Source organism: Spermophilus citellus (genome assembly GCF_964194105.1).
Source record: "Spermophilus citellus genome assembly, chromosome: 2".
NCBI lineage: Eukaryota > Metazoa > Chordata > Mammalia > Rodentia > Sciuridae > Spermophilus > Spermophilus citellus.
The window spans coordinates 139,366,716-139,379,831 of NC_138183.1; the positions used below are offsets into that span (position 1 = coordinate 139,366,716).

Sequence of the window (13,116 nt, forward strand, 5' to 3'; positions counted from 1 at the left end):
ATTTTTACCCCGTATACAGATTGCTGTATCACATCAGTTACACTTCCATTGATTTACATATTGCCATTCTAGTGTCTGATGTATTCTGCTGTCTATCCTATTCTCTACTATCCCCCCTCCCCTCCCCTCCCCTCCCCTCCCCTTTTCTCTCTCTACCCCCTCTACTGTAAATCATTTCTTCCACTTGTATTATTCTTCTCTTACCCCTCATTTCCTCTTATATGTAATTTTGTAAAACCCTGAGGATCACCTTCCATTTCCATGCGATTTCCCTTCTCACTCCCTTTCCCTCCCACCTCTCATCCCTGTTTAATGTTAATCTTCATCTCAAGCTCTTCATCCCTACCCTGTCCGTGGTTACTCCCCTTATATCAAAGCAGTCATTTGGCATTTGGTTTTTAAGGATTGGCTAGCTTCACTTAGCATAATCTGCTCTAATGCCATCCATTTCCCTCCAAATTCTATGATTTTGTCATTTTTTAATGCAGGGTAATACTCCATTGTGTATAAATGCCACATTTTTTTTTGTCCATTCATCTATTGAAGGGCATCTAGGTTGGTTCCACAATCTTGCTATCATGAATTGTGCTGCTATGAACATCGATGTAGCAATGTCCCTGTAGCATGCTCTTATTAGGTCTTTAGGGAATAGACCGAAAAGGGGAATAGCTGGGTCAAATGGTGGTTCCATTCCCAGCTTTCCAAGAAATCTCCATACTGCTTTCCAAATTGGCTGAATGCTAAGCAGGAAGTGTGAATCAGGCGGTATAGCGATACCAGACTTCAAACTATACTACAGAGCAATAGTAACAAAAACAGCATGGTACTGGTACCAAAACAGGCGGGTGGACCAATGGTACAGAATAGAGGACACAGTAACCAATCCACAAAACTACAACTATCTTATATTTGATAAAGGGGCTAAAAGCATGCAATGGAGGAAGGATAGCATCTTCAACAAATGGTGCTGGGAAAACTGGAAATCCATTTGCATCAAAATGAAACTGAATCCCTTTCTCTCGCCATGCACAAAAGTTAACTCAAAATGGATCAAGGAGCTTGATATTAAATCAGAGACAAGGTGTCTGATAGAAGAAAAAGTTGGCTATGATCTACATACTGTGGGGTCGGGCTCCAAATTCCTCAATAGGACACCCATAGCGCAAGAGTTAACAACTAGAATCAACAAATGGGACCTACTCAAACTAAAAAGTTTTTTCTCAGCAAAAGAAAGAATAAGAGAGGTAAACAGGGAGCCTACATCCTGGGAACAAATCTTTACTCCACACACTTCAGATAGAGCCCTAATATCCAGAGTATACAAAGAACTAAAAAAATTAGTCAATAAGATAACAAATAACCCAATCAACAAATGGGCCAAGGACCTGAACAGACACTTCTCAGAGGAGGACATACAATCAATCAATAAGTACATGAAAAAATGCTCACCATCGCTAGCAGTCAGAGAAATGCAAATCAAAACCACCCTAAGATACCATCTCACTCCAGTAAGATTGGCAGCCATTATGAAGTCCAACAACAACAAGTGCTGGAGAGGATGAGGGGAAAAGGGTACACTTGTTCATTGTTGGTGGGACTGCAAATTGGTGCAGCCAATTTGGAAAGCAGTATGGAGATTTCTTGGAAAGCTGGGAATGGAACCACCATTCTCATAATTTTTTTAGTACTAAAGTTTGAACCTTGGGGTGCTCTACCACTGAACTATATCTCCAGTTCTTTTAATTTTTGTTTTCTTTTTTTTTTAAAGACAGGATCTCACTCAATTTCCCAGGTTTGCCTCAAATTTGCAATCCTCCTTCCTTACCCTCCTGAATACCTAGGTTTAAAAGCATGCACCTTTATGCCCGGTCCCTAAAGTATTTCAAATATAGTTTTTCAACAGTGATTTTGTCATTGTGTCTTCTACCCATAAGCTATAACTCCTTTGTAAAGGAAGTTTAGCACTTCTTATACTGTAGAATTAAACCAGAAATCAAATTCAAAGTTTTTTCCCTAGTATTTGATGACCCTTTGATCATCTGCTTGAACGTTAAGCCTAAAATGTAAAAAGAAGAAAATAATTATATTGGAACTGCCTTATAACAATATTGTGAACATGAAAACATGGCTGTTTCTAAAGCATTTAGCAAACACATAGTAATGTTAATTGTTTTATCAGGTTAGAAGAATGAAAATTAAACCTAAAAGATATAAATGATCAAGGAGAATTTACCATATGACACCTTTAATAATATTTACTCTATAACTCGTTTTCAAACTCAAGTGTACTTACAGATTACCTGGGATGCTTCTTAAAAATATGGACTCCTGCCAGGTGCAGTGGCCCATGCCTGTAATCCCAGCAGCTCAGGTGGCTGAAGCAGGAGGATAACAATTCAACACCAGCCTCAGCAACTTAGCAAGGCCCAAAACAACTTAATAAGACCCTGTCTCTAAATACAAAATAAAAGAGGGCTAACTGGTTAAGCACCCCTGGATTCAATCCCAGGTACAAAAAAAATAAAAAATAAAAATTAATCCCTGTACCCACCCCTAGATCTTAATTCAAAATCTGGGAAGACTATCCAGGAATCTTTATAGTAGATTCCAGACTGTTGATTCACAATCCTTTAAGAAGTCCAGTTTTTTTTTTTTTTTTGAGAGAGAGAGAGGAGAGAGAATTTTAATATTTATTTTTTAGTTTTCGGTGGACAGAACATCTTTATTTTTATGTGGTGCTGAGGTTCGAACCCAGTACCCTGCACATGCTAGGTGAGCTACCGCTTGAGCCACATCCCCAGCCCATGTCCTAGTGTTTTTAATAAAAATATTGAATTTCATTTCCCCAGTAATCATGTAGATAATATAAAATGAGATGAGAACTCCATAAGAGAAAATCAAGTGGAACTGGGAACAAATGGTCTAATAGCAAGAATAAAATATTTTACCAAGAAGTTCAGGATTCATATATTTAATGATTCATTGTTTTCCCTTTTAAATTAGGATTTCTCAGCAGGGACGAACGGTTATCTTCTCTATTCATAGATCTCACTATTTCATCTTCAAGCTGTTTGACAGCCTCACCATCTTGGCTTCAGGAAAATTAATGTACCATGGTCCTGCACAGAAGGCTTTGGAATACTTCTCATCAGCAGGTGTAGTAGACTTTTTGCATGTACTTGATCCTTCATTCAACCTATGTTGGGAGAGAGCAGAGAAGTCCACAGGAGTGCTGTTTGATAATATAGAGGTACCTGGGATTCCACCTCCCTAAAACATCTTTGGTTACTTTGGTGCCAGAATTTTTCTTCATTTTGGCAGTGCTTGTTTGTTTTTTAGGTCTCTTTCTTTTTCCTCTCCTATCTGAGTATGCATGTGTGTGTGCATCTGAGTATTTTTACTGGACCTGTCTGTTATGATTCTCAGTTATCATTGATTGGTAGTCAGATTTCCATTGTTGTGACAAAACACCTGAGAAAAACAATTATAAAAAGATAATTTATTTTGGCTCACAGTTTCAGAGACTTCTGTCCATGGTCAGCTGGCTCCATTGCTTTGGAACTCAGCTGAGACAAGGAAGAATCTCATGAGGAAGAATATTGTAGAGGAAAGTTGCTCAGTTCATGGCTGCTAGGAAGCAGAAAGGGAGAGAGAAAGAGGGAGAGAGAGAAAGGGAGAGGGAGAGGGAGAGGAAAAGGGAGAGAGAAAGGGAGAGGGAGAAGGAGAGGGAAAGGGAGAGGGAGAGGGAGAGGGAGAGGGAGAGGGAAGAGGAGGAGGAGGAGGAGGGGGAGGAGGAGGGGGAGGAGGAGGGGGGATAATGATGACTAGAGAGGAGGGGAGAGGTGGGGAGGGGAGGGGAAGGGAATGGAATTTCAAATCCTCCCATGGCATGCTCCCAGTGACCTATTTCCTCCAACTAGGTCCCACCTCCCAGTAGGAATAATTGGAATTATTAATACATCAAATGGATTAATCCACATGAAGTTAGAACTTTTATATCCAATTGTTTCTTAAAAGCCCCACCTCTGGACATTTTTCCACTGAGGACCAAGCCTTGTACACAGGAATCTTTGTGGGACAGTTCATATGCCAACCATAAATTTCTACCCTGGTTCCAAGAAACTCATGCCTATCTCATAATGCAAAATGCATTCAATCCCCAAATCCCCATAGCCTTAACAGTTCTACCAGGTCTCAAAAGTCTAATTTCAATATCTCCTCTAAGATTCAAGACAAAACCTTAGCTGTACACTCTTATATATATAAAAAAAAGTTCTATGCTTCCAACATATAATGACAGAGTAAACCTTCCCATTCTAAAAGGGAGAAATAGGCACATAGAATGAAGGGATTGGACCAAAGCAGTGAAAACATTAAATTCTGTAGGTCCACGTTTAGCTTCTGAGACAGTGGTAGCAAGATCTGGGCTCTTAGGGCTGGGGAAGCCCCTCCGCCTCTGTCCTTACTGGTTGTAACCCCTGTGGCTCCTTCTTCTGGTTCTGCTCCTAGTCTGCAGCTTTCCTTGGGAGACATTCTACATTCTAGGGATCTCTTAATTCCTGGAATTCCACTGCATCATTTGCTTCACTCTCAAAGTTTCACACTTTGTCTTCTCAGGGTTCACCTTCAGGGATTCCAACTCTGAAACACATTATCTGGCTCTCAGGCCTTCATTTGAACTCTCTGTTGAAGTCTGAGAGACTTCTCTAAATCTAGCATCCTGCATTCCTGCAAAACCAGCATCATGTGGATGATAGCAAACTGTACAGCCAGCCACAGCTCTCTTCTGGACCTCTTGAACCATGGTTGCAGCAGTTCTGAATGCATGCACAGCTAAGCAGGGTGTTTTAGTTAGCTTTTTCACCACTGCAACTAAAAGACCTAATCAGCACAATTGTAGAGGAGGAAAAGTTTATTTTGGACTCACAGTTTCAGAGGTCTCAATGGATAGACAGCAGGCTCCTTTCCTCCGGGCTCAAGATGAGGCAGAACATCAGAAGAGTGTGGCAGAGGGAACCAGTTCACATGATGATCAGTAAGCGGATACAGGTCTTCACATGCCAGATAGAAAAGCCACGCCTCCAGTTCCCACCTCTTCCAGCAACTCCCTACCACTTCACTTACTCTCAGTTAATCCCTATCAGGGGATTAATCACTGATTGAGTTAACACTCTTACAACCCAACATTTCTCCTCTGAATCTTGTTGCATTATCTCACATGTGAGCCTTTGGGGGATACCTCACATCCAAACCATAACACAGGGTGAAAGGAATCCTAGGGAAAGAACTTCTTAGGCACCCCTAAGAAGGACTCTTCTTAAAGTCTTTCAAGGACTCTTCTTAAAGTCTTTCAACATGTTTTCATTTTTACACACTTGAGCCTGTTATGCAGGTTGGTCAATTCCTGAATGTCCTCAAGGCATCTCTCCTATTGTCTCTATGAGAAATACTTGTTTTGCTTTTAGTCATGCTAAATTCTGGCCAAACTACAAAATTTTCAAAATCTTTCTGCTCTGATATTTAGTCCTGATTTTTTATTATAAAGATGGTCAAACAGATCAAAATGCTGTGCTGCACTGAAATTTCCTCCACCAGATTAATTAATCCATCACATTTAAATTCAACTTCATACAAAGCCTAAGGACATGGAAAAGTGTACATATGTTCTTTTCCAGGATGTATTACTAATGGCCTCCAGTCTGGTTCCCCAAAGAGTCCTCACTTCCATCTGAAACTCATGAATGTAATCTTTACTGTCTGCATTCCTATGGTCATTCTAGTCTTCTGACCTCCCACCAGAATTCTTCAATAAGCTCTGTTTAAAATATCTTAAGGCTTTTGTAGCTGTCATCACCAAACCTTTCCAGATTTCTCCTGCAAATCACTTCCAAAGGCTTCTTAACCACATAGGTAGGCACAGTCACAGCAATGACTCCTCTTCTTGGTACATATTTTCTGATAATCGACTTTTCATCACTGTGATAAATACATGAGAAAATCAACTTTGATGAGGAAAGATTTATTTTGACTAATGATTCCAGAGGTTTCAGTTCACCTTCAGTTGGTTCCATTACTTTGGGACTGTGATAAGGCAGAACCTCATGGCAGAAGGACATGGCACAGGAAAGCTGCTTAGCTCAAGACATCCAGGAAGTAGAATGAGAGAGGGGGGGAGCAAGGGAAACATAAAACCTTTAAGGAGATGCCCCACTCACCAACTTCCTCCATCTAGGTCCCATCTCCCAGTAATTTATTCATATTTTTAATTAATCACATGTATTAATTCACAAAGGAGATTATAGTCCTCATGAGCCAATCATTTTCTAAAAGTCCCACCTCCCAACATTGCTACATTGGGGACCAAGTTCTAAACATATGAATCTGGGGAAGGAGATACTTCAAATCCAAACCATTACAATGCTCTTTTCCTGAAAGTTCATTATTTAACTGGTTGTACTGTCATCTAGTTATTCTGTCATTTCAATATTTTTGGAAAGTACCAGTATTACTTTCTTCTTGATCATAGAATCAATTGTGGTTTTTCTATGTTGACTTGGCAGTGATCTTGCTCTGCCTTGATAAGAGCTCATGAAGATGCTACACCACTTTCTAGGAACATTATATTTGATTTATATGAATTGAATGGGTGTGAATAATAGTCAATAGAATGTGTGGTTCTAAATTCATTTTTAATGAACCAATGTTTCTGAGCTGCCTGGTTCTATTTCATATTGAATTATGTGTTTTTTAAAAATGGCTCCAAAAATCTACTTAAAGACATTTGGAGATGATCATACGTGTTTCTCCATGACTCAAAATGCAGTACTGAATACTCACTAGCTAATTTTTTATTTGTTTATTTTTTATTTATTTATTTTTTTTAGAATTTTTTAATCTTTATTTATTTTTTAGTTCTCAGCGGACACAACATCGTTGTTTGTATGTGGTGTTGAGGATCGAACCCGGGCCGCACGCATGCCAGGCGAGTGTGCTATCGCTTGAGCCACATCCCCAGCCCTTATTTGTTTATTTTAATCTCTGTCATTTAAATATAACCTGGGTTTAGGTTGTGGCTCAGTGGTAGAGTGTGTTAGGCACAGAGTTCAATTCTCAGCATCATAAGTAAATGAATAAATAAAATAAAAGTCCATCAATAACTAACAAACTATTTGAAAAATAAAATAAAATAAATCTAACCAAGCATGTATGAGTCTGGAGAGTCCAGTGGAGATGAATTTGAGAGTCAGACTTCAGGCTCTCTTCAGATGATTGTGCCAAAAGAAGCTGAGGTGGCAGTTCAGGTATAACCTGCTGGTCATGTTCTCAAGAATGCTGCTCCATATTTGGAATATGGCAGCATGTGAGGTGATTATTTGCACCTCCAAATTCAGTAGGCAGAGAAGCAGTCATTGCTGCATGCACAGAGAAGTTTCAGCAGTCCCTACGTGAACTCAAAAACATACTGTACCCAGGCCTTTTTTTTCTGGACCTAGTTTTAGTACTGGGAAGTACTAAAGTTTAGTACTGGGAAGTACTAAGTTTACTGGGAAGTACTAAGCTTAGTATTGGGAAGCACCAGAGCATATTGATAGCTGTTCGAGTTTCATGATTTATGATACCCACACATGTATTGCTGGCAGATAGAATATTGTTGAAAGTCTGCATGAATGAATAGGATGAAAGAAAGTACAAATTTGTGAGGTGAGAAGAGAGCAAGAAGAGGAGGGAGAAATTTTAAGATTCTGTCTTCCCTCCATCACCATCTGGAAATGAGACCTGTTTACATTCCAAGACCATCATGCTGAGTTCTTGGGGTATCTCCTTTTATAGGTTATTCCTGTGAGCCCCACAATGACCCTGCTGACTTCTTCCTGGACGTCATTTATGGAATTTCCTCTGCTGTGGTATTAAACAGAGAGGAAGAAGACCATGAAGGTATGTGAATCTTTTAGATTCACAGATATTTGCCTAATTGGTTTGACCAAAGCTTAGCAATGTGGTGGCTCATTAAAACTTAGCTTTGTGAATTCACGTTTATGCCATGTTCTGATGCCAGCCAATAGATAGACTTTATTGTCAATGAGTGCTGTGTTTTATATTCAATTTATGAATGAGCAATTATATGATGCTGTTATTGTAAGAGGAAAATTCACTAAAAATAAGTTTGCTTTTTATTGTACTTTTATAATAAAAATTTGGTACTTTATGTATTTTCTCCTAGTAGAAAATAAGGACAAGGTTTTATACTAAGAAATATAACTCTTTTTGGTAAGAAGTCTATTTCAAGAACTGAGATCCAAATTGTTAGGGAAAGGTCGAGTGAGTTTTTTCTATCCATATGATTATGGCAGAATCTGGCCAATTAGCTGTTTTTACTAATGTTTACATCAATGACAACACTCATGATAGCTTTAGAATAAAATTGTTGTCTCATAAATGAGTCACAGAAAATTGGGTTAAGTCAGTTCTTGTCTGCTAATAATATTTCCCTTCTTTATCTATTTTTCTTCTAAAGTCAGCCACAATGAAGAACTTCCTAAGAGAAAAAAAAAAACAGTTACAAAAACATTAGCTGAGTTTTATGCTAACTCCTCCCTGTACAAAGACACAAAAGCTGAATTAGAAGAACTCTCAGGTGGTCTTAAGAAGAGGAGACCAGCCTTCATGGAAACCACCTATGTCACCTCCTTCTGTCACCAACTCAGATGGATTTCCTGGCGTTCATTCAAAAACTTGCTGCCTAATTACAGGACCTCTATAGAGAGGGTAATCTGAAAGATTCTTTTCATTTTGCTGTGAGATTCTTATGTGGGAGCAATTGGGTCTGATATAGTCTACTTAAGAATTATGAGTATTTTTTTTCTTTTTCTTATTTCTAATGTAAGAATTTTCACTTGAAACTTCTTAAAGTATAAAATAGTTGCCTAATATGTTGGTACATGCCTGTATTCCCAGCTACTCAGGAGGCTGAGGTAGGAGGATCACAAGTTAGAGACAAACCTGGGCAATGTAGCAAGACCCTATGCAAAACAAAAAGTGCTGGGGATGTGGCTCAGTATGAGCATATTTGCCTTGCATATGTGAGATCCTGGTTGCAATCCTGATTATGGGAAATGGGCAGGTGGAAAATGTGCATGTTTCCTGGCAGAAGAGTTGAGAGCTCAGTTGAAGTCATCCCTCTTAGCTGCATGGTCTTTAATTTGTTCCCAGATCAACTTTGCCAGGTGCCTGCATTGCTTTGCTACTATGTTGTAGGACATTCATAGGTCCCGCTCCTGAACTGGGCCCTGAACTGGGAATACTTGGTAGACACTGAGAGGAGTCTTGGCCATTCCAATAATCTGCTCTGTTATTCTCTCAATTCAACAAAAACAGGTTAGTGTTCAACTTAATTTAGAAAGTAGTGTAATAGTGTGCACTGTATTCTGATTCTCTCAGAGACTTTGGCCAAGCCATGTAAATTGTTTATCTCAGTGGTGAAATCTGATTATGAAGCTGTATATTTTATCATAAATGGTGTACATTTTTCACTCCTAATTGAAACTATTTCCTTTATCTTTTTCATTTTCCTTTTTTAAAAAGATCATTACCACAATCATAGGTGGACTGGTTACAAGTTCTATTCTCCTTCACCTAAAAAATGATTGCACCGAAATCCAGATTAAGTAAGTAAATTTGAATCAATGCTGTTATTTTTTTCAAGCTTGGAAAAATGCATTTCATATTTTTTGAGTATAAGTATTGAGTAAACATTATATTCATTGTGGGTAGGATGTGTTCATGCATTGAAAAATGAGTGGAAAATTAATTTTATTTTTCATATATATTTGTATCTATTTATTGTTGAACTGGATACATCATAAATTTTACCCTTTTAACCCTTTTTGAATGTACAGTTACTGTTCAGTGCATCAAGCACCTGCTCATTGTGCAACAATAGCCAATATCCAACCCCAGAATGTTTTTTTTTTTTTGACTTCCCACACAGAATTTCTGCACCCTACACTGGGAGAGACCTCATGGGGTCATTCTTCCTCTCTCTTTTAACCAGAATAGTAATTTTTTCTTCTTCCTTTCTTTCTTTCTTTATGGAAAAAAAAACTATGGTTCTTTTGTTTCTGTTCTGTCCTGGCAGGACCTGGACACTCTGTCTGCTAATTGGCTTTCAGTGTTTACCCAACCTGTCAGCAAAGGAGACCTTTGCACTTGAGAAGAAGCTCTTTATGTGAGTAGATCTCTATTTTAGGAAGGAGCTTGATGTCTGTTGACTAAATTGGTGATATCCATAATTGGACCAAGGATCTGATTGGGAGAATATCAGTATTTTTCTTTTCTTTCATATGTTGATTTGTTTAAAGGATGAATACAAATCATATATACCTATTATGTACAGTATGAGCTTTCAAAGTATGTGCAGAGATAACCAGTATTAACTGAAAAAAAATGAACAGGGTAGAAAGTCAAGTGTATGGGGCCTCTTGCCAAAGGAAGAGTGAGTTTTGGGGTGAGGTGTAGTCAGCAAATTCCAGTGCTGCAGAGAAAGCAAGTAATAGAGGGGCTGAAATTATCTTTTTGTTTCTAGAAAATAACAAATCAAGATGACTCTAGCAAGAACATTTTGAGGAGCTAGGTAGAATTGTAGTGGTGGGTTAATCAGCAAATTAGCAGTAGTAGATAAAGCTGACAAAGAATTGAAGGTGTGCAGCCTTCAGTGGATTTAAGAATGGAATGAATCAAAGGAAAAGAAGAAAAGGTTCAGTTTTTCTCTTGAGATTTTCAAATATAAAGGAGATTTGCCCATGCTTACATATGCACCAAGGATAGCAATCATCAGAGAGGGAAGGAATGAAGATACTGGTGGAACAGTTTGAAAATACAGGAAATCCATGTGAAGAAGAGGAAAGATGAGGACTTAGTATCTGAAAGGGTGTATTGTTGAAAGATGCTGAGGGCCATTACCAAGTAGGAAATTTCCTTGCCAGCGTACCCCATGTTAATTTCGCTGTTGACATTGCATGTTAGGTGACCCTGCCCAAGGACGAGGGTGGATCCAGGATTAGGGTGTATCCTGCAGTTTGAGGAAGTATCCCAATCCTTGGGTTTAGGGCGTTCCCGGTTTAAGACAAGTTTAAGGCGTTCCCAGTTTAAGACCTTGGATTTTAGGGAAGTTCGATGTTGAGGATTATTGCTGCTGGAATTAGGGCGTTCCTGCTGCCTAAACTCCTGTTGAACTCTCGTGAGATTCAGAGAGCATTTTGGGAAATAAGCCTTGTGGAGTAGGTGATTTGGGTGGCAGCAGAACTGGGATTGCCCCAGAACGTGTGTGGAGGCCGGTGTGAGTTCGGGAATAAAGAATTGCTGTTTGAATCTACAAAGCTGTGTGGTGGCTCGTGATTCTGTGCCCAGCCGAGACTGCGGCAGAAAGACATGATCATTGAAGGAAAAAGTCTTTTTTCTTCTTTTTTTATTATGAGAGTAGCAAAAGTAAAAGGAGAGGGCTGGGATTGTAGCTCAGCGCTAGAGCACTCTCCTAGCACATGCCAGGCCCTGGGTTCCATCCTCAGCACCACATAAAAATGAATAAATAAAATAAAGGTAATGTGTCCAACTACAACTAAAAAAATTAAAATTAAAAATAAATAAAGTAAAAGGAGTTTAGGAAACTGCACCTGCTTGTAGGGCCTTGAAGAATAATAAAGCCACCTTTGTCACAATCATAAGTGGGAAGAAGAAAAGCCTCTGTTATCACTTAGATTAGCCCAACATTTTGCTCTTCAAGCAGAGCGCAGCTCAGAGGAGAAATATAGCCTCTGAGGAAAGTGAGGAGATGCAGACTCTGTCCCTGGAGGGGTGATGTGGGCCAGAGTGGGCAGCACAGGAGGAGTGCTGTCATGAGAGGATCCCGGCAAGAGCCTTGGTGGGCTGATGCTCCAGGGAGGCTGCACCTGAAGTGGAGAATGACGTGGGGGTGGGGGTCAGCCTACAAACCTTGGACATCTGCAGTGTCAGACCTGGTGGCAGCAGGAGTCTGCACAGCAGAGTCTCCTCTGGGCTGTGCCTTCCTGGACTAATCTGGGATGTATGGTATGTGTTTTTGTTCTGCAGACAAGAGTACATCAGTGGATACTACAGAGTGTCTTCTTACTTCTTTGGAAAACTGTTATCTGATTTTCTACCCAGGAGTTTGTTAACAATTATTCTATTTACTGGTACAGTATACTTCATGTTAGGTAAGTAACAAGATAAAGAGGATGTGTCCGTAGTCTTACAAATGAAAGGAAACTAATTTCGCTTTGCAAACATATTTATGGTTTCCAAAACAAAAGATCAAGTCATAAGCCAGGAGAGCAAGTATTCATTCCTCACTTTCTAAAATGGTAGTTCAGTTGTCAATACTGTTCTACACAAATTCTTTTATTTTTATTTGTTATTTGTGTGTGTGTGCAGTACTGAGGATTGAACCTGGAGCCACTCACATGCTATACAAGTGGTCTACCATTGAGTTACATCTCCAGCCCTATTTTACACTTCTATTTTGAGATAGGGTTTTGCTAATTTGCTCAGGCTTGCCTTAAGCTTGGATTCCTCCTTTCTCGGTCAACCCAATTCCTGGGATAACAGGTGTATGGCACCGTACTGGACTCAACTGAACTTTCAAAGCTATAAATACATTCTATGTCAGTAAAATGCTGTGATTCATACAAAAACATGGAAAGAATCCCTTCATATTTGAGACTATGCTGGAGATAATGGGATATTTATTGCTTTTCAATTTTTCTCTGAGTCTCTGTACATATACCTCTACATAAAGATAAAATATAAATGGAAAAACTATAAATAGGTATTAGAGATACAAAGAGAGAGCTAAAAAATCAACATACACACATACACATATGTGCACACGTATGCATGCATGCACGCACACACACACACATACACATATTTATTCTCCTTCTCCTTTTCCCTATTTAAAGAAAGATGATGACTTTTGGATTCAGGGCTTTAACAAGAATACTTGTTTAATGGCTATAGACACATTCATTCGTGCATTATGCTCAGACTTCTTCCCAGGCTCATGCTGTAAGAATGTAAATGTATTTCTTTCTCTCTCTCATG

General features: G+C 39.1%; 1 protein-coding gene across 1 annotated transcript in view; it reads left to right on the forward strand.

The window, feature by feature from the left end:
• The window catches only part of LOC308642400 (broad substrate specificity ATP-binding cassette transporter ABCG2-like), a gene marked incomplete at its 3' end in the record, with an annotated part of 36,360 nt that extends 24,122 nt beyond the window's left edge, over positions 1–12,238 (forward strand). The window contains exons 7-12 of the mRNA XM_081281279.1: positions 3,004–3,155; positions 7,831–7,935; positions 8,516–8,766; positions 9,583–9,665; positions 10,136–10,225; positions 12,106–12,238. Of these exons, the coding sequence (XP_081137405.1) occupies positions 3,004–3,155; positions 7,831–7,935; positions 8,516–8,766; positions 9,583–9,665; positions 10,136–10,225; positions 12,106–12,238 (814 nt within the window). The remainder of the gene's footprint in view (positions 1–3,003; positions 3,156–7,830; positions 7,936–8,515; positions 8,767–9,582; positions 9,666–10,135; positions 10,226–12,105) is intronic.
• Positions 12,239–13,116: the final 878 nt, after the last annotated feature.